Source organism: Fistularia commersonii, chromosome 33, assembly GCF_037954325.1.
Source record: "Fistularia commersonii isolate RoL2024-O1a breed Wild chromosome 33, RoL_Fcom_v1.0, whole genome shotgun sequence".
Taxonomy (NCBI): domain Eukaryota; kingdom Metazoa; phylum Chordata; class Actinopteri; order Syngnathiformes; family Fistulariidae; genus Fistularia; species Fistularia commersonii.
The window spans coordinates 6,919,942-6,942,958 of NC_141316.1; the positions used below are offsets into that span (position 1 = coordinate 6,919,942).

The 23,017-nt window shown below is 44.8% G+C and overlaps 2 protein-coding genes across 14 annotated transcripts in view; one reads left to right on the forward strand and one right to left on the reverse strand.

Annotated features, from left to right (window-relative positions):
• Positions 1 to 16,569, forward strand: part of arhgap17a (Rho GTPase activating protein 17a) — a 30,612-nt gene extending 14,043 nt beyond the window's left edge. For 2 of the 5 annotated variants that reach the window (XM_086140984.1, XM_086140986.1), the window contains 17 exons: positions 1,467 to 1,543; positions 2,337 to 2,448; positions 3,036 to 3,112; positions 3,427 to 3,544; positions 4,281 to 4,349; positions 4,490 to 4,571; positions 5,513 to 5,640; positions 6,718 to 6,829; positions 7,078 to 7,159; positions 7,255 to 7,335; positions 7,425 to 7,538; positions 7,660 to 7,751; positions 9,080 to 9,227; positions 9,735 to 10,022; positions 10,809 to 10,957; positions 12,006 to 12,560; positions 14,078 to 16,569. In XM_086140984.1, coding sequence (XP_085997110.1) covers positions 1,467 to 1,543; positions 2,337 to 2,448; positions 3,036 to 3,112; positions 3,427 to 3,544; positions 4,281 to 4,349; positions 4,490 to 4,571; positions 5,513 to 5,640; positions 6,718 to 6,829; positions 7,078 to 7,159; positions 7,255 to 7,335; positions 7,425 to 7,538; positions 7,660 to 7,751; positions 9,080 to 9,227; positions 9,735 to 10,022; positions 10,809 to 10,957; positions 12,006 to 12,560; positions 14,078 to 14,211 — 2,418 coding nt within the window. In that variant the 3' untranslated portion in view covers positions 14,212 to 16,569. The remainder of the gene's footprint in view (positions 1 to 1,466; positions 1,544 to 2,336; positions 2,449 to 3,035; positions 3,113 to 3,426; positions 3,545 to 4,280; positions 4,350 to 4,489; positions 4,572 to 5,512; positions 5,641 to 6,717; positions 6,830 to 7,077; positions 7,160 to 7,254; positions 7,336 to 7,424; positions 7,539 to 7,659; positions 7,752 to 9,079; positions 9,228 to 9,734; positions 10,023 to 10,808; positions 10,958 to 12,005; positions 12,561 to 14,077) is intronic. The other 3 variants (XM_086140988.1, XM_086140989.1, XM_086140985.1) reach the window with 2 other exon arrangements.
• A 2,743-nt stretch (positions 16,570 to 19,312) lies between these two features.
• Positions 19,313 to 23,017, reverse strand: part of grid2ipb (glutamate receptor, ionotropic, delta 2 (Grid2) interacting protein, b) — a 33,296-nt gene continuing 29,591 nt past the window's right edge. For 4 of the 9 annotated variants that reach the window (XM_086140284.1, XM_086140282.1, XM_086140289.1 and 1 more), the window contains 8 exons: positions 22,644 to 22,733; positions 22,078 to 22,322; positions 21,855 to 22,010; positions 21,696 to 21,782; positions 21,489 to 21,618; positions 21,288 to 21,406; positions 20,001 to 20,165; positions 19,313 to 19,908 (listed from right to left, as the gene is read on the reverse strand). In XM_086140284.1, the coding sequence (XP_085996410.1) occupies positions 19,837 to 19,908; positions 20,001 to 20,165; positions 21,288 to 21,406; positions 21,489 to 21,618; positions 21,696 to 21,782; positions 21,855 to 22,010; positions 22,078 to 22,322; positions 22,644 to 22,733 (1,064 nt within the window). In that variant the 3' untranslated portion in view covers positions 19,313 to 19,836. The remainder of the gene's footprint in view (positions 19,909 to 20,000; positions 20,166 to 21,287; positions 21,407 to 21,488; positions 21,619 to 21,695; positions 21,783 to 21,854; positions 22,011 to 22,077; positions 22,323 to 22,643; positions 22,734 to 23,017) is intronic. The other 5 variants (XM_086140287.1, XM_086140285.1, XM_086140286.1 and 2 more) reach the window with 3 other exon arrangements.

Consider the following 23,017-nt stretch of genomic DNA (forward strand, 5'->3'; position numbering starts at 1 on the left):
ATGATTAATTCTTTCATCTGTCTGGGCCTCAGCACCTCTCGCTCTATTTCCCACTCATACATCTTTACCTGGAACCTTTTTCCCTCAAGGGAGTCTATGCATGATACTTTTGCTTTTGATTTTCTGGTGAAAACAAAATATCGGAGCAAAGTCAATGTTGCACTGCTTACTTGTCTAAATTGTGACGATATGCTGTCAAAGAAATTTGCAGCATTGTCAGTGGACAGATTTACTTCTCTAGTATGCCTCTTAAATCCTGTTTAACATCTGTATTTCCCTCCTTTTCCTCTTCCAGACTGTAAAATCACTGTACAACTGGTCAATGGAAAGATTTCATGAAATTTTCATTGGCTTTCTGCTTAAGAATGTCACGTGAGCAAAATTATGACCTCTAAACAATTCTTGTATAGATTTATACAATACTAAATTCTATCTGGTACCAAAACAATAAATAAAAAAGGGATCAAAAACAGCTTTCCAACACCAATTGAGCATGGAGCTAGTGGTGGAACACTGAGAGATACATTTCTCCAAAACAAGGAGAAGGAAGTGCCCTTTAGAAAATGACCAATCAAACTGAACCTTTGGATTCTGTTGAAATTCGACTCAAATGACTATTCTTATCGTCATTGTTTTACCTTACGGCACTTTTCCCTCAAAGATTTTCCTCCCACTAAATATTCAGTCCTATTTCAACACCAAGTATTTCAAAATAAAGAACAAATGGTTTGCACAAGATGGGTGAAAGGGGGTGTTTCTGGTATCCATTTTAGTGGTCAATGGTTCTCAACCCTGGTCATGCTCCTCCAAAAAAAACAACAGTTTCAACCACATTTCCTTTTTCATCATTGCATGTCATCCAGACTGCCTATATGACTAGGTGATCTGAGTTGAGGCATTGTTCCAATGTCCTCCATCTTAAGGTTAGAGGGAGTGAATCCCCTCTCCCCTCTAGCCATGTATTAGTGCAATGAGTGACTTCAAATGCAGGGGCGCTCGGCCATTGCTGCAGTAGTCCAGTCTTGGAAAAAGTCCCTCTGGTCTGTCAGCGAGCTACTGTGATCAGCTGTCACCTCCTCTTCCCCTTGATGGTGAAAAATGTCCTTTTAAAGACTGTCATGCACTGAGTGAAATATGTGTCAGCGATAGGACTTTGTATTTGAAGTAGTTTATTGTGTTTTGTAACTGTAAAAATTGCATCAGGAGTGAGTGGCAATGCAGCAGTAAACACAGTTAAGGACAAAACAGTCACAGGAAACACTACTCATAATGAAAATACCAAAAACAATATATGAGGAACAAAGTCCTGCTTTTAACACCAGAGTGCTTTGCTATCTCTCCACTACTGCTATGTTGTACATCCTTGCTACTGATGCATCTGCATTGTCAAAGGTAGTGTTTGTCTCAATGAAAGGTTAATCATTGTACGAATGTGTCCTGTTTCCACACAAATGCATCAATCACAGAAAAAGCTTCCACTGACGGCGTTATCCCAGGCAATGGTGGAAGGTGGAAACCAATTAGGAGAAGATTCCTTGATAGGGTGAGTCTATCTAATCATTCCGGGCAGTGTAAGGTAACAAAGTTATCAAACGCAAATTATTATATAGATGAATTGCAACCCTTTTTTTTTTTTCAAATCACATTTAACTGAATGAACTGTGCTCTTTACTTGACTTTAAAAAGTCTGCCAATACTGCTGCAACCTGCTTATGTTTTGGCCAACAGTCTGTCCCGGTTTCATTTTCTGATAATTGGACTTTCAATCGTTTCTTCACTTGAGGCTCACATCCCTATTTGTTGCCAAGAAAAACAAATGAAACAGTACCAGATCATTTATTATTTAGCCTCTCGACATTTTAATGCCTCCAAATGTCGACAGCAGCCATGTGTCTGTCTGGAAATAATGAGTAAGGGGAAGTACATCAGTACATTTTCTATTAAATGTGATTGTGTCTACCTTTAACTTATGATGTCGAAAGAGTGAAGCGCCAAACACCGTGGCCAAAAACTGTGATGATAAGTGAAACACAGACCAACTGTAAGCCTGTCACATGCTGCAGTGTCCTCCTGGCCCTGGACAAATACAAGGGATGGCATTCCAATGACCTGGTTTTGCTTTCAGTCGTAGATCGGGTCAGCGGAAGAGCTGCAGGCACGGATTTTTATCCTTCTGTGTTTTTGTCAGGAAGAGATTACAGCAGTTGTTGAAGCCCTGTCAGTCTCACTTAATAGTGTTGATGTGATAATGAGTGATAAGAATGACTGTCTGTCTGATTTTTTAACACCGCTCTCTCTCTCTCATCCTATGTGGCTCTGCTGATGCATGTTAACAGGAAGATGATGGAAGTGTGTGGTGAGGCAGAGAATCGTCTAGCATCAGAGCTGATGCAACATGAGCTGCAGATAGAGAAAGATGTCCTGGATCCCCTCAGCCAACTAGCAGAGGTCTGTAACTTTACTACTTTGTGTAGCGATATTGAAAAACCCTTTAAATTGAATTATTTACACTGTCTTTTGGCTTTTAACTGCCTAATATAAAATGTTAAAGTCAAATGGGTTCAGGAATAGGTTGAATATTGGCCCCCTTTGCAGTCCTATGAGAACAATGACATTCTATCCCCTGTAACATAAGCTAAGCACGGTGAGCTTGCCACCTGTCTATTTTGTTCCACCATTTTGTAAATCATGTTAGTTTTCCTTTGTCAAAGTTATGGTCAGATCGTTAACACGCAGCCATCACTTTTTCCTAAATGTGATATCCCCATAATACTCCAGGTATTTACATACAGTACGTAACTAGTTATTGTGGACGTCTCAGGTATAAAATGTATTGTTCTCTTTTGCTTCAAATCAAACGACTAAATGCTTGTATATGAATCTTAATATGTTGCCTAAACTAAAAACTTTGCCAATATGCCAGGTTAAAGCTTTCAGAAACTTTTATCCAAGAAAAATCTCATTAGATCTGTCAATCAGATGATCATCAGGTTCTTGGACTTTCTCAATCTGTGACCTTAATACTGCTCTTATAGGTGGAGATACCCAATATCCTGAAGCAGAGAAAACAGCTGGCCAAACTGGTGCTGGACTATGATTCTGCCAGAGCAAGGTTAGTCGCTCTGCCCCTCTCTGTCTCATCAAATCTGTTTTAAATTTGTTGTTCCTTTATGACGGCTCAGCCTCGACCAAAGGGACTGGTAAACTGCGAAGCATTTAAGAAAATTGTAGTGTCCAAATGAATGTACATCGCTGCAGCTTATACTTCTAACTTGAGTTCCAAGGTGATGAATTCAATTGAAGATGAATTGTAAAGGGGGACTGCTTGTGGGCATCAGTCACTTGAGAATTTTAATACACGTGCCTGTGCCATAGAAACAAGTGAGTGCCCCCTTTTCAATTTTTCCTGTGTATCTCTTAACTCAGATGGTTGCAGGCAACCAAGTCAATAATCTCAGGAACAAACACTCAAGCACTGACAGCCAAGGCTGACCTACTCAAGGAAGAGGTGGATGAGGCCATGAACAAAGTGGAGCTCTGCAAGGTATGAATAAAAATGAATCATGCATCACTTGCTCTTTCATTGCACCTTTCTTGAGCAGCTTCACAGGATGGCACACAAGCAGTTAAATCATATGGGTAATAAAATATCGCACCGGTATGCTTGTTAAATGTTGATTGCACTGGACAAATGTTTGATTGCACACAGGATTCAGTGAAAATAACTCCTTTTGACTGCTATGAATATTTAGAATAGTGGTCATTTTTGGTCTCATTGGGGTAATTTTAAAAATCTGTGAGTGCGCCGCATCAGGCCTTTCAACTGGGAAAAATTAGGCACAGCAACAGCTGGCTATCCCAAGACTCCTGGGGCCTTTGGCCCATTTTGCTGACGCACACACATGCCTTAAAATGCCCCATCAGCTCCGTGTGCGTGTGTCTGCATCTATTGAGCTGTGTCAGTGGTGAGTTCTAGTGTGCCGCTGCGTGACGCGTCAGGTTTTCTATCCAGGAAGCGGAGAGCCTTGTGTTTCCCCTTCACCAGTTCTCCGTCCCAGTCTCACGGAGGCCTGCCAACAGCAAGAGGATTTATGACTCATGTAGTTCACAGCCCAGTGACTTAGGGCACAGCGATGTCGGTGCTGTTTAAAACAACCGACTATTCACCTGATGAATGACTGTCTGAATTAGTAGCGATAAAATAGTGATTATGTTAATAACTTGTTTGATATTAGGATGCTAGTCTTCCTCCTCCATGTGATCATGTGTTTCTCACACAGGACCAGCTTGCTGCTGACATGTACAGTTTTTTCTCAAAAGAAGGGGACTATGCCTGCTACTTTGTAACAGTGAGTGCAGTTTGTCTGGCCGAAACTGTGTGAACTTTCACAGATTTCTCGTACCTCTGCTGGTTTGCTTTTCAGCCTTCTTTTATGCACTTTGTTTTCCTCCACAGCTCAACATGTATTTCTCCTCTGGTTTTCCACAGCTCTTAGAAGCTCAGGCCGATTACCACAGGAAGTCTCTTACTCTCCTGGAGAGTGTCCTGCCAGCCATTAAATCCCAGCAAGGTAGATCACGTGGAGTTGTACATTTTTGCACAAAGACATTTCACATTAAACGTCATGTATTTCGTGAGAAATTTATGTACCCTTTCTCAGAGTTAACCCCCTGAGACGCACAAACACAACATTTTTTTGTTGCTTCCTGTTTTGTTTGGTGTCCCTTTTAAACCAAATGTGATTTGACACTGGGGACTCTTAAGGTTGAGAACATGGCTCAGGTAGTTGCTAGGAGGAGAAACAATTTATTTTCCAGCTGGCTGGAGAAATGAAACTTTGCATCATTCTGGTCTGTTTTCCTAACTTGTGGAGCGACCGCTCTCCTGTTGCACACATTATTAAAGGCTATGAAATGGCTTCAGATGTCAACTGTTCTCTATTTTTCAACAGTTCTTTTTAATTTTCCTTCATTGCTTCTTTATTTAAGCCCTATCAATATATAATTTCATCCATTCCGTCTATGTCGAAGCTGCATCTTATTCAGGAATCTTCAGACCAGATATGGTTTAAACCAGAAAAATGTCATCTCACAGCATGTGACAGTGAATCACAAAAACTGTGAACTTCTGCTCACATCAAATTATACCCACCTGTCATTTCACCCGCCCCCCTTCCCCTCCATCCTCCTCTGTGTAAAACATAAGCCAACAAAAACACATACGAGTGGCTCTGCTGTTGTCTGGGGAGCAGGTGTAAGATGCTACACTGATGGCACCCTGGCGGGCAAAAGAAGACAAGTTCAGAACTGGCCAGAGGGATTGTTTTTGACCCGAAATGTACTGATCAGACACAACAGGCGTGTGCTCACTAAATCCTCGGCCTTATTCTTTAAATAGTATGCATCCACTATTAATTTATTCCAAAATCTGGAATAACAGACTGAGTAAAAAATACATCAGTACATCTAGCCCTTGACTCATATTCTGTGCTAATTTAACCTCTGTGTTCAGACTCGTGGACAGAGAAGCCTGCCTTTGGCACTGCATTGGATGAACACCTGAAGCGGAGTGGAAGGGAAATTGCTCTGCCCCTTGAGGCTTGCGTCATGATGCTTCTTGAGACTGGCATGAAGGAAGAGGTAAATGAGATGAACCTGAAACTTCATGCCAAAATGAACACTGTAAATGACTTACTCAGTTTTGAATGCGCTCATTCTTTTTGTGATGATTATATACAATTTATATCCAACTGCGCCCCCTCCCTCATCGGTTATTATTCTGTTCTCCATATACAGTTTCACCAGCTGTGCCAAGTTCATGGCATTCACTTTCATATACATTATCTCAATGCAATGATAATGTGTCACAGATGTATATTTGTCAGTTTCATCCAGATTGAGAGTAGCTTAAATATATTTGTATCAAGCAAGCTGAAACGTTGGATGTGAAGATAAAGGTTCTACTGTAAAGGGAAGCAGTTAAATTTCCCTAAAGCACCATAGTATAATTGTTTTCTGAAAGAACTGCTATTGTAGCTCATTAAAGTCATATGGAGATGCGTTTGTGATTTCTGGCTCTACTGGTCTACGGTTATATTTGAACCAGAGCTTGAAATTGTTTAGTCGTAGGAAGATTCATTGGGGTGAGTGGACAGATAAATCATAAACCGGGAAACCTCTTGGTTTTGTTTTCCTCACCTACCCGGAGACACTGTCTACTGCTACAGTGGTGATGATTTATGAAATTGGTGATGTCTCCTCCCTCAAAACAGATTAAGAATACAATAGGGTCTACTTGTCCTCTGCTCATAAATCAGATATCTGGTTTGTTTATGTTAGGAGAATAAGGGCAAGTGCAACCGTTTTTCTGTCCCTGCTGATTCCCCCACGAGCCTAGTTTGTGCTCTGACGGTGTGAAGATTTCCTTTGCTTAGAGTGTCAAGGCAAAGACTGTGCCCTGCTGCAAGTGTCTGGTGTGTTTGTTTGCCAGCCTTAAGGTTTGATTGTTCAGCAGGCAGCAGCTGACTTGTGCAGTCTATCCACCCAAGTGAACTGTGTGTGTGTGAGTGCGTGCGTGCATGCATGCGTGTGTTTAGGTTTCACGAGTTTCACAGGCTCTTTTGTCCTTGTTGAATGCTGGCATGCATCTTTGGTTTTGTTTGCTGGTGTTTACTGTCGGTTTATTTGTCTTTGTGTGTGTGTACACTTGTGTGTTAGGGTCTATTCAGAATCGCAGCAGGGGCTTCCAAACTAAAGAAACTAAAGGCAGCACTGGACTGTTCTACATCACAACTGGAGGAGTTCTACTCCGATCCTCATGCTGTTGCCGGTAGGTCCCAAACTGGCTTTTTGAAGAGTGTATTTCTTCATATGTGACTTCATAAGAATGCAAATTTGTTACTAAAACGCCAGCTTGTTTGCCCTGTCATAATGTACAGACATTTGACATTTACCTTTTGATAGCAGCATAAGAAACATTTACAGTTGCAATATTATGATACAACCTCAGTTTATACAATGTAGCTTTAAATGCCTTTAGATTTTAAATGTAAAATATTTGTGATGTTTTAATTTCAGGAGCACTGAAGTCCTACCTGAGGGAACTACCTGAGCCTCTGATGACCCACCAACTTTATGATGAATGGATCCAGGCATGCAGGCAAGCCTCATGATTATCATACTGAATAAATTGGATGATGGCTAATAGATTATTTCATTTTGACTAATAATATGCAACACTTTTAAAATTCCCAGTGTGTCAGACCCAGACAAGAGGCTCCAGGCACTCTGGGTCGTGTGTGATAAGCTACCAAAGAACAACAAAACCAACTTGAGGTCAGATAACGATGCTTTTTATTTTTTCTTTTTCTTGGGATGATAGTGCGAGTCTTTTTGTGTTGATGAGCCTCTGTATTCCCTCACAGGTATCTGGTGAAGTTTTTAGCCAAACTGGCTCAGGACAGCGAGGTGAACAAAATGACCCCCAGCAACATCGCCATTGTCCTGGGACCCAATCTGCTGTGGGCCAAAACCGAAGGGTGAGAAAAGCACAATCAGTGTTAAAGCTGAAACAATCAGTTTTTTTGGTTCTTAAAGTAAAGCAAAGTCCTTAAAAACATTGCCTAGCATTTCAATTTTTTTCTTTTTGTGTGTATCCAGAAGTTTGGCTGAGATGGCTGCAGCTACCTCCGTGCACGTGGTGGCCATTATTGAGCCGATCATCCAGCATGCTGACTGGTTCTTTCCCGAGGGTGGGTTTCCTCTCTTGTATCGCTCTCATACACAGTCGAGGGCTATTTTAAACCAAGGCTGATGATCATAGCTCGAAACTCACTTGCACCGAGTGTTTTGTTTGTTTTTAGGGTCAGCTGAAATATTTGTCATATATCACCCTATGTTCATGTATCCCATGTTAAAACCAGAGGACTTGGGAAAAAAGTGAATTGAAAATCAAACCATGGCGGATTTGAATCAGACCGACTGAGAACAATTTGATGCACATTGCAAAATTAGCTCAAGGATACCATACATCTGAGGTAGCCGCTGAGCCAGGCAAATGTGATTTGGGCCGTAATGAACTGTGACTCCAGATCACTGCGTGGAGAGCTGAGATCATTGTTTTAAACGCAAGGCAACGTCAAACTGAATCCCATCTAAACAAATTACACGAAAGGTAGAATCCTATTACTTTTGATGTTTAATGACTGTCCATTGCAGCTTGTTGTTAGAATTGTTTCAAGAGTTTTGTGATGAATTGAGTTTTACTTTGACAAAATGTAAAAGCTGCTAATAAAAAGTCTGGAAGGGGCCACAATGTCCTGACCATTATCACTCACAGCTTCTGCTCTTTGTGGTAATTGGAATAACGTGTGGGGCTCGTACTGTCACTTCAAAACAATAAAGACCACTGTTTATGTTTTATGCAATTTCTCTGTGGAGGTTGCGTACGTTGCTGAGAATTTTCCCACAGTTTGTAGTCGGATTTCATTACGTTCTGGGACTTAAGTTCGCGAGCTCAGTCCTGTCCAATATTACATAGTCCCGTTTATATATGTGATAATTCGACTAAGCTGCACGTGATCTGAGATAAGAGTGGGGAGAAAGGCAAAGGAATCCTCGGTGTTCATGCCAGCAAAGATCAATGCTAATGCTGCAAATGAACATCTGTCAAGACTGATTCGACTTCCTGCCCATCGTTTATTTTGATAAGCTCAGCTTGCCTTGTTACACGTAGCTGGCCGTCCGACGTCAACATCTGCCTCCTCTTATCCATAAAAACCTTGTTTTGTGGCTGTTTCCTGCATTTGGTTCCGATTACGAGCCGCCTAACAAGCCACAACATAGTGTTCCTGGTTTGAGTCCATGACACAGAGGATCCAGTGGTTAGGAAGCAGGGCCTTGTGTGTCCCTGCCTGAGCTGTCGCTGCATGAGAGGGCTGCTATTCTTCTTAACTGCCAGATCTCTGTGGGTGTAGGAAGCTGCTGGCATTAACTATTGAGGGCAAAAGGTTAAACACGAGGTTTGCATCTATAAATGTTCCCGTTTTTTTCCTTTTTTTTTTTCCCTTTTTTCTTACAGATGTGGACTTCAATGTGTCTGGGATGTTCGCGATGCCCGCACCTGCGTCCAACCACAACAATCATCTAGACTACGACTGTGGTACCATTGAGAGGAAAAGGCCCAGCAGCATGGTCGGACCGGAGAACGACGCGTCACGAAAGGACAGGTAATGAGACTTTGTGGCTGACCGCGTTTAAGTTCAGGCCCAGCAATGCTTTCATGCACAAAATGTGTTTCCACTCATTCCATCGCATCCTTCTGGGAATAATTTGGCATTGATCCAGTTGGGCTTGTTTTGGTGTTTTTTTCTTTCCCTTCCTGTCACTTTTTTTTAACGTCTGCTATTCAGCGGCATTTGTTTTCAGGATGTCTCGCCCATTCTCACAAAGTGTTCGTTGAGTACCTCAGGAAAACTTCAAGCTGTACTTAAGGAGCAGAATTTAGTTTTCCAAGAGTTAACTTGACTCCGGCGTCTGAATGGTTTGCGATTTCATTGTAACACTTAATCGTATGTGCTGAGAGATAGGAACTCTGGCTGTTAAATGAAATCTTAGCACTGTCTCCACTTATCTTTCACTTTCTGCTCTGGTGTGACCATGATGATATTAATCCTCTAATCAAAGCTGTGGTGATTTCTGTTTCTCTCCTCCACTCTCTCACTGCTGTTCCTCAGTAGCACCCCTAACAAGCACTCGGACCACACCCTTCGTAGAGGCAGTAACACCTTAGGTAGAAAGCAGCACACCTCACCCACCTTCCAGCCCCCTTTACCCCCTGTGGAGATCCCAGGGCAGGGAAACGGGGCCGGCCAGTTCTCCCAGGCCTCGGCTGAGCCCCAGCCCCATTCGAAAGCTCCACCGGGGGGTTTGGGGCCTGACAACAGCCAGCATAGCTTGGCACAGGGTCTTGCTGCTCTCGCAGCCGCTCAGCAGCTTCTAGCCCAGCACACAGAAGAGCTCAGGTAAGGGCTGCTTTCCTGCCTGCTGCCGGTGGCAGTGGCATGCAGGACAGATGTGCTTTTATGCTTCCAGTCTTCATATTTTTGAAAGACACGATTTGAGAACAGATACCTTCCATCTTACTGGCTTTTATAAATCTCAACGGATTTTCAATGCAAGATCTCCCGGTTTCCTTCAGACTCCACCTCTTCCCGTGGTTGCTTTTGTAAAACCCTTTTTTTTTTCCCTTGCAAAACCACTAGTTTTCCCACACCAGCAGCTCCTGCTATGCAACTTGTCTTATTCAGCCCACTGACACACAGCAACAATGACTGCTGTCATTTTCCTCAAAGTAACTCTCTGGGCCTCTCTACTTCCCATTCCTCTGCCTTCCTCTCAAAATTTCTCGAAGCTGAACAATCATCACAATAACTCGCCCAGAGTGCATAGAAATGCCGGACATTGTTGACATTGTTGTGTGTTTTTTGCGACGTCTGAAGGTTGTCTTTGATTGAGTTGGTGAAAAGGCAACTTTTATGTCCAGACGGATGGCATGTACGCGCTTTTGTCTGTCTTACCCAGTGCTAAGACAAATAGATAAGTCTAAGATTACACCTGAGGATTATTATTCCAGTGATATTGTAGATGAGTTGGCTTTGCTGTGTCTGCTGTGACAGCCCTGATCTTCTATATAAGGAAAATAAAGGTGGTGCTATGATGCACAAACTGTATTTTTTTTTTCTTATTCTTTAGACCTTCCCCGCATTGAAAGCCTTCCCTTGTCTGTCCTTTTTTTCTCCTCTGTCAAGCAACCCAAAGCTTCGCGACTCCACACCGGCCCCAACCCCTCTTCTCCAGCGAAACGGCTGCGGAGGTGGAAGTCAGGCTGCAGGGCAGCTGGTCACAGGGGGCCCCGGGGCAGGATCCATGGGGCCCAGTCCACATCTTATGCGTAGAGGTAAAGTCTGCTCTCGGAAAGAGGAAGTTGCCCTTCAGCCTTGAAAAGAATGAATCCCAATATTTCTTGCAGTTCAGAATTTCAATCAAATCACTTTGTTTTAATGATGAGCTTGTAATGATGCATCTCACATTTACAATGGAGCTGCCAGACTAGCCTGTGTACTTTCACTTCCTTGCACTCACTTCCTTTAAAACAGAGATATCTTACACAGCCAGACAAGTGTTCCTGTGGCCTGACTAGATAATATCCCTGTAGTCAGCACTGGTTCAGAAGTTCTCGTAGATTTCATCGGTGTTTTTTCAACTGTTGTGTATTCTCAGCAGAAATTTACATTGTAAGTATGAGCAAGGGCTCGTAACTCCAGACCGACCTGCTCCGATGAAGTCTGACACTCCTGAATCAATAAAGGTTGTCGTTAAAACATCTTGACGTTCAGCCTCTTTAAAACAAAAAAAAAAACTTTAAATCTATTTGTAAGGCCTCAAATGCATCCTTAATGTTATATCACTTAGTTTTGACACATGATACCGTCCCATTTGCTCGGTCCAGCGAACCAGCTGCCGGTTCAGGCCGTTTAGAAATGCATCTCACATTATCTGCTCATCTAATATTACACAGGAAGACAATGTTTCGTTTCCTGAAAACTCAGGAAAAGCATGTATTTTAGTAAGACAGGGACTTGAGTTCTCTAGTATTTTACAGTTGTTTCTTCTTCCTTTTATATTTTTTCACCTTATATTTATTTTTCATGCTTTTCTCCCTTTTTCGGCTGTTTAGTGATATTAACTATCACCTCATGAATTGAGACAATCTGCAAGACATGGCGTGACCGGTTGACCGGTAAATTTCATTGAATAAATTAGAACTGCAGTTTCCCCTCAATGGAGCTAACAAATGATGACAAAGGAGCCAGAAATTCATATCCTGGAATAAATGTAGAATTCAAATCATGCCTCCTGATATCAGGGAAACACTGAGCTGCTCATCAGGACACACATTAACTGAGCATCCAGATACTCAATATTGTCCATTTTCCATCTACCAGGTACCAAGAAGCAAGCCCCCGCACCTCCGAAACCCACCAACCCTCCTCCAAGCCAGCCGTGTACTTCGGTGAACCCCCCTTCCTCCTCGGGCTCCACCCAGTCCTTCAGTCCCTCCTCCAGACCCCTGTCCAGCCACTTGCCCTCCTCACCCACGTCGCCCTCCCTGCAGCCATGTGCCACGCCCCGCCGCCACTCCAGCAACCAGCCCCCGATCCAGGCCCCCAGCCACCCGCCTCCAGAGCCCCCGACGCAGGCCAGCCCCCCGCCGCAGCCTCAGTCGCTCAGCCAACCCGGCGGAGACCAGCAGGGCACGGACCCCTCGCCTCCAGACTCCCCAACCCCTCCGGACACCCCTCCTCCCTCCAACGCCGCCACCGACGGCGGCCCCGGCACGGCGGCGCCTCCTTCCCCGTCCCCCTACCAGTCGGGTTCCCTCCCCCGGCCGCGGCCGGTCCCAAAGCCCAGGAACAGACCCAGTGTCCCGCCGCCGCCCCAGCCCACCACACCGGCCAGTGACACCAACGGTATCTGTGCCTCCGCTTACAAGATGATGGGTGAGTGTCCGTCACGCAGCAGAAGCCCGCAGGAGTTCTGCGGCACACTTGCCTATTTGTTTGCTCCCGACAGACTGCCGTGCTCTCTAATGGTCTCACACTATAATACCTCCACAGGTTAAAGGGCTGCTCGCGAGGTTTGTTGTAAAAACGTAACGCGCACCAGCAGTGCACGCACGCACGCACACATACAAACCCTCCCCCTTGTGCTGTTTCTCATCACCGAACCCCTTTATACCGCCTGCAGCCTCCATCAGACACCCATGTTTCCAGGCCCGACGCAGGACTGTCATGCTGCGCAACACGGCCAATCCAGACTCGTTCATCGTCAAACTCCGGGCCCATGGCCTTTTTCAGGCCTCTCTAGTCAGGTTTTAAATATTGGCAAAAGGCAGCGGAAAATTCTGCCCCCTTCCATCCACCGCTGAGAACAGTGATTGATATTACAGAACAAGCAGCAGAGTTTTGTCCTCCGGTTTTCCCGGTGACAGATGCTCGGTCTCGTTTCCTTTGTTTGTTTCAGTTCCAGATAGAACCTGTTATAAAATTTGTTAGTTTCATATTCACTTTTTTGAGTGGTTTTAAAAATTGTACCACTTCTGCTCAGAATACATTCCTGCATGTCGTTCTTGTGACTGGAAGCCCGTTCCGTTGTGGAATATTTGTCAAAATCCGGCACCAAGAGATTTGAGATAAAGCTGAAACTATTTAGTCCGCATTCAGACACAGATCAGCCTGCTTGAGGTCTTGGGTGTTTTTTTTTTCCCCTGATTGCGACGGGGGGTAAAAACACTGCAGGAAGCCGTCAGCCTGGAGGTAGAGAACACCAGCTTGCGACGTGACAGTCTTGAATCGGGGCGATCACCGATTCCAAATGACTCATCTCCATCTCCCCATGCTGTGAGCCATCAGGGAGACTTTAAGGGGCTAAAAATGACTTGTTCTTTCTTAGTAACTGGTCATCTTCAATCCCTTAACTCTTGTTTTTGGGCTTATGTTTTTTTAACTAAAAACCACAGCATCCTGTTTCATAGAAAGCGATACCCGGCAGTGACTCTCATATTATTATTGTCTGCATGTTTTATCCCCGGTTGTCAGTAACACAGCTGATGAATTGCCATCTCCCCCTCAATCCTTGCATTTCCATCGGCTCCCTCCTCTCCTCCCCGGGGTCTGTGAGTGAACAGCGCCCCCTGTTGTCCGGAACCCCCTTCCCCGATCGGGCCGCCGCCGCTGTTGCCGTGGAAAATATGACAACGTTTCATCACGGGGCTTAATTGCGGCAGCTTTAACTGTTTTCATTTTCCAGGACGAAACCGCACGTGTTTGCGATTACGCCCGTCGATGAAGAGTGTTTACCGTGCTCCTGCATGACCGGGGAAAACCCCCGCCCAGCCCCCGCCAGCTGTTAATGTTTCTAGGCGAAACCTTAACATATTCCTCCACCGCCTGCTGATATCATACGTTTGAAATCTTGCCGCTCCTCGGCCTCACTCTCGCCCCTCTCGCCCCTGCAGACCCGGCCATGGCTTTCAAAGGGCTGAGTCGAGCTCTGGTCCCTGACTTCGCTGTAGACCAGCAGCCAGCAACCATCTCCTCGCCGCCGCCCCCCAGAGACTGTGAGTTGGACACCGAGAGCACAGTCCTATAAGGAGTGGAGTCCAGTTGTTGCGCACGCACTCACACACACACACACACACACACACACACACAGGCACACATCTTGATGCTCCTGCCACAGTGGAGGCCCTTAGCTCCCAGACAGAGGCGAGCAGCTGTCAGGCGGTTATTGATGGAAGTCGGACTTTCACAGCAGAGCAGAGCGTCCCAGCCAGTGAGGCGTCCTGTGTTTCGGAGCCACCAGGCCGACTGAAACTGAACCATCTGATCTGCACGTAATACAGGTTGCCCGAACGCTCAGGCCGGATAAACACCCCACCACCCCTCCACTCCACTCTATTTATCAGCAGCTTGTTTTGAAAGGTGTGTGTAAGCCTCATGCACCCAGATCGTCTTTGCTCATTTCTTTTCAATTTCCAGGACTCCGTTTTCAACAGTCACCTTTTTTTTCCCCCAGTTCAGAGCCATTTTGCTGATTTTCTGGTGTGTTTTTTTCCCAGGGGCTGTTTCTAAGCTTTTTTTTTTTTTTTTTTTTTTTTTATTGCTGTTTTACATTTTTAGTTTTTTTTTTCTTTTCCAGCAACACTATATTTTTGGGATGCGTAGCTGTGCCTTACCTGGGTAACTCACCTACTCACATGTGTAAATTTCTACGGAAAGTGTGACAAATATTTCAAAGGTGTCGTCCTGTTCTTAAGCCGGGCCAGTCGCCCCAAATTGAAATGATCATAATCGCACCTATTAAGTTTACTCAGAAAAGATCAACAATTTGTCAGTTTTGGCAAACACCAGTTTCATCAGAATAAATCTTAAATATCCCCAAACCGGCAGACGTAGTCGTCACACCCATCATAAATGTCGGTTCGCTCACGTCACCTCAGCCCCGCTGACATGCGGCCATCACTCGCCTGTAGAGCGAGCTGCGGACTCCACTGTGGCACCACCGCAAAGCCTCTGAACTGCTGCGCTCACACTAACACACACACACACACACACACACACCACCTCTGTTCAGCCTAATCCCTGCAAAAGAAGCTCCTGACAATCTTTGTGAGGAAGGTAAACTCATCAGTGAATCAACAGCCCATAGTGTTAGCCATGGACGCTGGAGCGGAGAAAGGCTGCGGTCTCCTCTTGACCCAGGAAGGTCAAATCCCTGAACAGACTCGGGGAGGGAAGGGGAGGGAAGGGGTACAGCAAAGGCCCCAGTAGGGACTGATGACTCATTTGGTGTGAAGTTTTTTTTTAAATATGTTGAAAATGGCCTTACAACCGAAAGACCGAGGGTGAGATTAGCACAAGAAACCAAAACATGTTTAAAGTGTAGCTGGTGACGGCAGGTTTCCAGTCATCAAACACTTGATTCACCTTTTTTTTTTTTTTTTTTTTTCTTGAACCCCTCCCTGCCTCTCTTCCCGGACACCCACCTCCCCACACCACACCCCTCATCCCCGCTCTTGTATTTATTTTACCGAGTTAAAAACACATTCCCTGTGGCTTGACATAATTAATGCAGTCTTTAAATGTAAATAATGCCTTAAGGAATGAACGCATTCTCTATTTACTGTATGGGGCCTCCTAGTACTACCGTATTTCCTGTCTTAGCGACACTTGTGTTTCAGGGATGAGAGGAAGGCGATGGGTCTCTCTGCGGCCGGGGTCACGTGGCTCTGTCTATTTTAAATGTGTTGTCCTCTCTGGGTTTCGGGAGCAGGGTCGGCTCAGCCCATCCGTGTTTGTGGCGTCACCGGTAACAGGCTTCACGAGTGAATGTAAAGGGAGGACGGTTTTGGAAGCGCTCACGGCCTCATCATCTGGAACAGAGAGGCACAAACAGCTGACGTTGCACTTGAGCGCAGGCCAAACTCGCCCGAGCGGTTTTCCCAGCGAACTCTCTTCGTTTCTCGGTCTTTCCCACTGAGCTGAGAGCCCTCCATGCCGTGGAGCCTCAGTAATGATGTGGGGTTAGATTTTTCTTTTTTTTTTTACACTGTCAACAGATAAAAATAGCTTCTTTTCAGTCTTCTATGCTTTCTTTTTTTTTCTTTTTTCGGCCTGGAATAAAATGCTGAGTTTGGTTCCCAGAGAACTGACCCGATATGGTACCAGTGGTCTTGGATGCTGCCGTCGCCCTGAAAATATGTGAGCATTTCAGAGACAATCAAGCGTTATAATCCCTCCTCGCTGTCTTCGCTCCTTGCTGCCTTACCCCGTGTGCTACAAGACGGAGAAATGCCATTCAACTACAAGTGATAATGCTGCATTTTAAGCTCCATAGTTTTTTATGTTTTGTCGTTTCGATGAGCTTAAATTTCTGAATTAAAATATGTAATATGAATGCTTGGTTGTACCCCCTTTCCAAAGAAAATAAAGTATATGAAGAACTATCGATCAGTGACTGGGTTTGTGTCTCATCCTCACCGCTTACCGCTTACACCGCTTGTGTGGAACGAACGATAGACCTGCTGGTCCTGCGTTTCCAAAGGTTCCCGGAAGGCCCTGGAATCAGCTGACCGGGTTTCATCTCATGGTAAACATGGAGTGTGAGAGTGAAAGCAAAGTAATCTGGCAAAAAAACGAGGCATGGTGGTCTAAAAAACACCTCTTCAGATGTTCTGTAAGCTTGAAAAAACAGCGAGTGTATGGGTAATTGCAATCTTGTGTAAAGCACTTATAAAACTGCAAGGTAATTCATTTGCATAAATTCCCCCCGTGTATCCACGCTATTAATTTCAGCATCGTGGGAATTCAAACACTTTTTTTGGCTCAATTTTAATTTTGTAATTAAAAAAAAAAAAAATCATAGCATTATTTTTCAAGATTTTTTTTTTCTTAGAGCAGGTGCAAAGATTTATCGCTAAAATCTTAAAGTGATGTAATTTCACAGAAAAATCAAACGCATGTGTATGAATCAGGGGAGATTTATGAAAAAGGAAATAAATATAGGCCAATTAAAATACACCTAAGGTTGACTTTCCATACATAACGTGAATATTTTTTTGTGGCTATTTTTAACACATTTTTTTGGGTTGGCAAAAAATAGACACACCTTTTTTTGTTTCAAGCAGATTTTTTTAAGAGATCAAAAACATCCTTCATTTTGAAAGCATTGGACCAAACGTTAAGGTTTAAACAATCACACGACAGGAGGTCAAGGATGGGGTGGGGGGCTTCTCCCGCCCTCCCCTCCCCCTGAAAACATACAAAACAGTTATAAAAGAGAACAAATAAATAAACTAGACTAACAGAGGTGTGTTCATTTGTAACCTAAATATCCAGGGAGGGTTCTTTGCTACCAGCCGCACATTTTCAACATGTTCAAAACTGCACCGACATGCAAACCGACTGGGACGAGGAACACTGTCACGACACGAGCAGCGTCTGCGAGTGCATTCGGAGGAGGTCAAGCTCGCCTCCAAGGCCGGACACCAAGCCGAGAAGAAAGAGAGGGTCCGTCTCCGGATGAAAATGTGGGAACAGAAAAATATATCAAGTGGGACGCCGGCATTCAGTGCAAAGTGAAGAGGATGAGCAGTGCATAGCAAAAACCGAATTCACCACGTCCATAACACTACAGCTACACTGTAGATGGGGAGGGGGGTGAGGTTACCATAGCAACGGGAGAATCAGGAAATAACCATTTACAGAGTGACGCTTTTTCTCGCGTCTGACATGATGCAGGTCATTCACCCAGCAGCCACCTCTATTGTTCTTCTGTAGTCCCCTTGGTCTCCGACGTACACACACACACACACACACACACACACACCTACACACACAAACAGGTCACATGACCGAGGTGGATGGACAGGAGGCCGGAGTGATGTCAGTGTGAGGGATGTAGGATGAGGGAGTCATGTCATCAGATTTGGCCACGTGGTTGCAGTAGGGGTAGTGGAGCGCCACCGTCTTCCTGTGTTTGTGTGTGTGTGTGTGTGTGTGTGTGTGTGTGTGTGTGTGTGTGTGTGTGTGTGTGTGTGTGTGTGTGTGTGTGTGTGTGTGTGTGTGTGTGTGTGTGTGTGTGTGTGTGTGTGTGTGTGTGTGTGTGTGTGCCTGTCTCCGCTCCCAGGGCTAAAGACTGAGCTGCTTATGTGTTGAAAAAGAGAATCAAAATAAAGAACTCTACAGGAAAGTGCATCGGGAAATGTTTAAAATTATTAGTACTTTAGAAAAATGTATTAATTTGTAGGATGATCAAATAAAAATAAATATTCTGTTCCTAATTTTCTTTCATAATTAAACGAATAAATAATTCTTTAAATAAAAGATTTTACTTTATATTTCATTATTTCTTTCTTTTTTTTTCCAGATTTAATTGTAGCGGTTGTCATTTCTTAGCTGTTCTTTCTCAAAATATCACTTTCGCTTATAGTTTCAGGTAGGATTTTGTTAATTCAGAAAAATATCTTTTGCTGATTTTCCTTAATGTTGAAAAAACCTTTTGCCATCCTTCAAGAATTGTCTTCAGCTTTAAAAAAAAATATTTATACGTTATTTATAAATAAACTGCCTATTTTCAACATGGCTAATTAATTCTGACAAGAATAAATAAAATAAAATAAACATATAACAAAATATAATATTATTATTTTACATTCCTTTCCTTTTTTAAATTTAATTGGATTCCATCTTTGTTGTGTTCTCTGTTTTACATTCAGCAGCTTATAATGGGGAAATTCTGGGATTGTTTACAAAATAAAATGTGATTTCAAGCATGACAAGAACGAGATTGCATTCCACTTTGCCCTCCATTTCCTAAAAGAAAAATGAAAATGTGTATTTAAAATGATGGTTCAGGAGACATGCACACCTGGAATGGACTCTCAGCGTGAAAAATCGGGTTGATTTTCTGATTTTGTGGCCAGAACAGGTTTCGTTTAGAGCAGCGTGGGCCTCGTATATTTTACAATTATGTATATATATATATATCTATTAGTAATAGTATATATTTGTAGTACTGTCTAAGATTATTTTTCCTCGACTTCTTGTTTTTGACACTTTTATGAAGCTGCTGGTTAGATGATACCATCGATGGATAGCGCTGAAGATGTTTCCCTGTCCCTTTAACTTTATGCTAAGCTAAGCTAAGCTAAGTTAATCTAGCCTCAGACATAAATGACCGGTGGTTTGCTCTTTTTTTTTTCTTTTTTTATTTTTTTCGTCGGGGTCAGGGGTGACACTGTGAACACGGGACGACCCGGACTCCCCCTCCCTCCCCTCCCGTCTACATCTACACTTCGTCTTTACAAGTGTTTCAAATACGATCCGATAGAAAATATAAACTTTATATAGTCATGTAACAAACATAAGCGATGGTTTCTGCTGATTTCACAGGGTCTCACGATTGGATTCGGGGCTGCGGACTCGAGGAGTCACTAAATGCACCGGGGATGGCGGTGTGGGCGTCCAGCTGGGGGAAGATCTACGCGCGGTGGAGAAATGCGATGCGACCTGAATGTTCCTGCTCTACCCAGCACCTCTGCTGCACACAGACGCTTCCCCCCACGCACACGCCGCACCTTCTCGTCCGTCCCCTCTGGATGGACCGGAGGACGGAGGAGAGGGGGACGGGGATGGGGTCTCTCTCAGTCCGTTGGCTCCAGCGATCTTGGCACTTCAGTTGTGGAGAGCAGGATGGAGCCTGTGTTTGTGTGTTCTACCAGGCCAGGGGGGATGACAGACGGGGGCTCCTGGGGTTCTCGGGGGTCTGGGTCTCGCTGAGGGCTCTCTGGAAAACAAAACAAAAACAAAGGAATACGTCTGAAGCACGGAGGAGTCGCGACCGAATTGAACAAAAAAACAAAAAAAAAAAACACCGACCTCGAATTTGGAAATGAACTCGGCGAAGATGCCAAAAAAGGACTCGGTGCTGATGGACTTGCCGTCCTCTCCGAAGAAGGAGGCCACTTTCCCAAACTCCTCCATGGCTCGGGTCTGCAGGGACTCCAGGGACTGGACCGCCGGGTGGCTGTTCTCCAGAAAGTTCTGCGGACGGAAGAAGACGGACGACTTTGTTTGTTTGCAAAACATCGGGGTCGGAAACCAGCCTCTGTCCGAGCTAACGGATGCTAAGAGGTTGCATTATGGGAGTTGCACGCTCTGTGAGCCTGTAAGTGTTAGTGCTACGGCTTTTATTCGTAATCTCAAGATCCTTTTTCCTTTCTACGCCGGCCGGTCGAGGCAGAAGGCCTTCCCCGCTGTTACGCTTGCCCATGAGGGATATTGGGTTTTTGCAGATCTTCCTCAAGAGCGTGAACCAGACCTGCTCTAGAATCAAAAGCATCGGACAACTGAGTTTTGATTTTGCAGCGTAGAAATAAAATCTGATTGAGAATATATCTCATTAACGCAGGCAGGGGTCGGCAACCCGCGGCTCTTTCATCTTTACACTGCGGCTCCGAGTGGCTTGGGAAAATAAATGATAAATATTTAATTGAAGTGTATTTCATTTGTGTTAATTCCCTTTTTAAACTTTTAGTTCTAAGTCGGAAGATGATTGTGATCTTGAAATATTAAATAAAATTATATTTAATATTTTTCGCCGCTCAAAATTACGTCACGCTCGCGGAAGCCGGTATACCCGCCAGCCGGTAAGGTCCCGATTTGCAGATGCTGTGCGCAGAAGTTCAGGAGCAGAAGTCCCATAAACCAGGTAAAATAAATATTTATGAAGATATTTTGCAAATATTTATTTTTTATTGTTTACTGACGCAGTAATTTTTTCCCGATTTATTTTTAAAATTCAGGTCAAGGCTCCGCTAAACGCTCTGAAAGCCCAAAGCTCAAAATGAGTTCATTACATAAATAAAATCTAATTTTCTCTGTAATACTTTGTGAATTTCAGAAGCAACACACTACACACTTATTTGCACAAAGTGTAAAGGTAATAAAAAGCAATATATACAGTGGTACCTTTATTTTAGACGTCAAAAAGTAATTGCGGCTTCCAGTGTTTTCTTTTCCGAGGAAACCGGCTCTTTGGGTGTTACGGGTTGCCGACCCCTGCATTAAGGGTTCAAACTTGAAGGACCTGCAGGCCTCTGGCCTTTACCATGAGCTAAGGTAGTGGTTTTTCAAAACATCTTGTAATATTCTTGAAATGCGTACGCTCATGACGGAGGCGAAATGGTCCTCGGAGGTGAGCGGGATCTTCAGGCAGGCCGTCCTGATGTCCTGGATGGTGGCGTGAAGGTCACTCAGCTCGGCGTTGATGGCCCTCTGGTTCACTGGACGGGAAGGAGAAACGGGTCAAAACGCGGCAAAGACACACGGAGGACTTCATTCTGAGCACTTTTTGGGTCTGTTTACCTTTGGAGGCCAGCAGCACCGTCGTCAGATCTCTGGAGAAGTTGAGCAGCTCGGGAAAGTGTTGGCACAGAGACTTGGCCAGGATGTGGAGGAAGGTGGATTTCCCGTCCACCGTTTTGGTCGTACTCAGCTGCGGGAGAGACGGAGGAAACGGGGTGACCTCCGGACCGGCGGCCACGGCGAGAACCCACGCGACCGACGCTTTACCTCGGTCAGAAAGTTGATCTTGAAGCTGGTGGTCCTGTGGCTCTTGGGCTGGCCGTTGTTCAGGTAGTTCCCCATCGCGAGGACGAACTGCGCGGAAGACACATTTTGGTGTTTCGGTCCATCGCTCTCGCTGGACGCCGGACCGGGAACGCGTTTTACCTCCAGGATTTTGGCCAGCTTCTTGCTGGTCTTCAACTCCGTCGAGGCTTTGAGGATGTAATCGAAAGCCACCTTCATCTCCTCGGTCCTCTCCGGAAGGGTGATCTTGAAGTGCAGACTCCGCAGCCGGGTCTTGTACTCGGGCACCATCAGCATCTGAAAGACGCCGGAGTTCGATCCGTCCGTCGCTTTCCGGGCACGGCGGCAAGTTTTTTCCCCGTACCTGGAAGATGAACTGGTCCGGCTCGCTCAGTTTGGCCGGGTCCTGGTCGAACCGCTCGTACTGCTTGACCTCCTCGTCGTCGGGGGCGTAGAGGAGGAGCTGCTTGATGTGCGCCGGCTCCAGCCTGTCGGTGCTCATGTCCATCAGCACCCGACGGAGCTCGGAGGGGGAGAGCTTCAGGTGGGCGATGAGAATGGCTGGGTTGAAGAACGGGAGAAAATAGTCGATTTCAGCTGCGTCGCCATCTTTGAATGGTGTTTATAATGAAGCGATGTGGATGAGAAAAAAAAAGGAAACCCGCTTTTAATTTTCCTAAATGTCACCCATCAGAGTGCTGAACGTGCTGTTTATTCATTTAATTCTAAATGGGTCTGAACACCATCAGGAACCTCGACGCTCTGCGCGTTCAGCAGGAAACTCATATCCTGCCGTATTTGCTTTTGGCCCCGAGGAGCTAGATTAAGAGTCATTTGACTCTTTGCAATGTTTCTAATAAATCCATGCTGTTGTAATACATCCACGATGTGTGTCGTGTGTGTGTGTGTGTGTGTGTGTGTTGCACTCACACGCGTTGTAGGCTTTCTTGTGAGACAGAATCTCCACCACGTCTTTCTTTTTAAAGCTCTCGGGCAGGAATGCCGGCTCTGGAGGAGAAACTGGTGATTTTAACAACAGTGTAAGGATTGTGTTCTCCAGGGCACCAGGGGATAGAAAACACACACACACACACACACACACACACACACACACACACATAGCAGGGCGATAGGGTTAATAACACAGCTCTGACATCTCATCTGAGAGCCACAAAGGAAGTGAATCCGACAGAATCGCACATCACCTGTCAGCCGTGACAGCAGTTGTGCGTATGGAATAAATCTGCCCTGATCTTAAACTCGTAGGCGCCGGTAAAAGACTAATTGTCAAAGCGAAACACGGA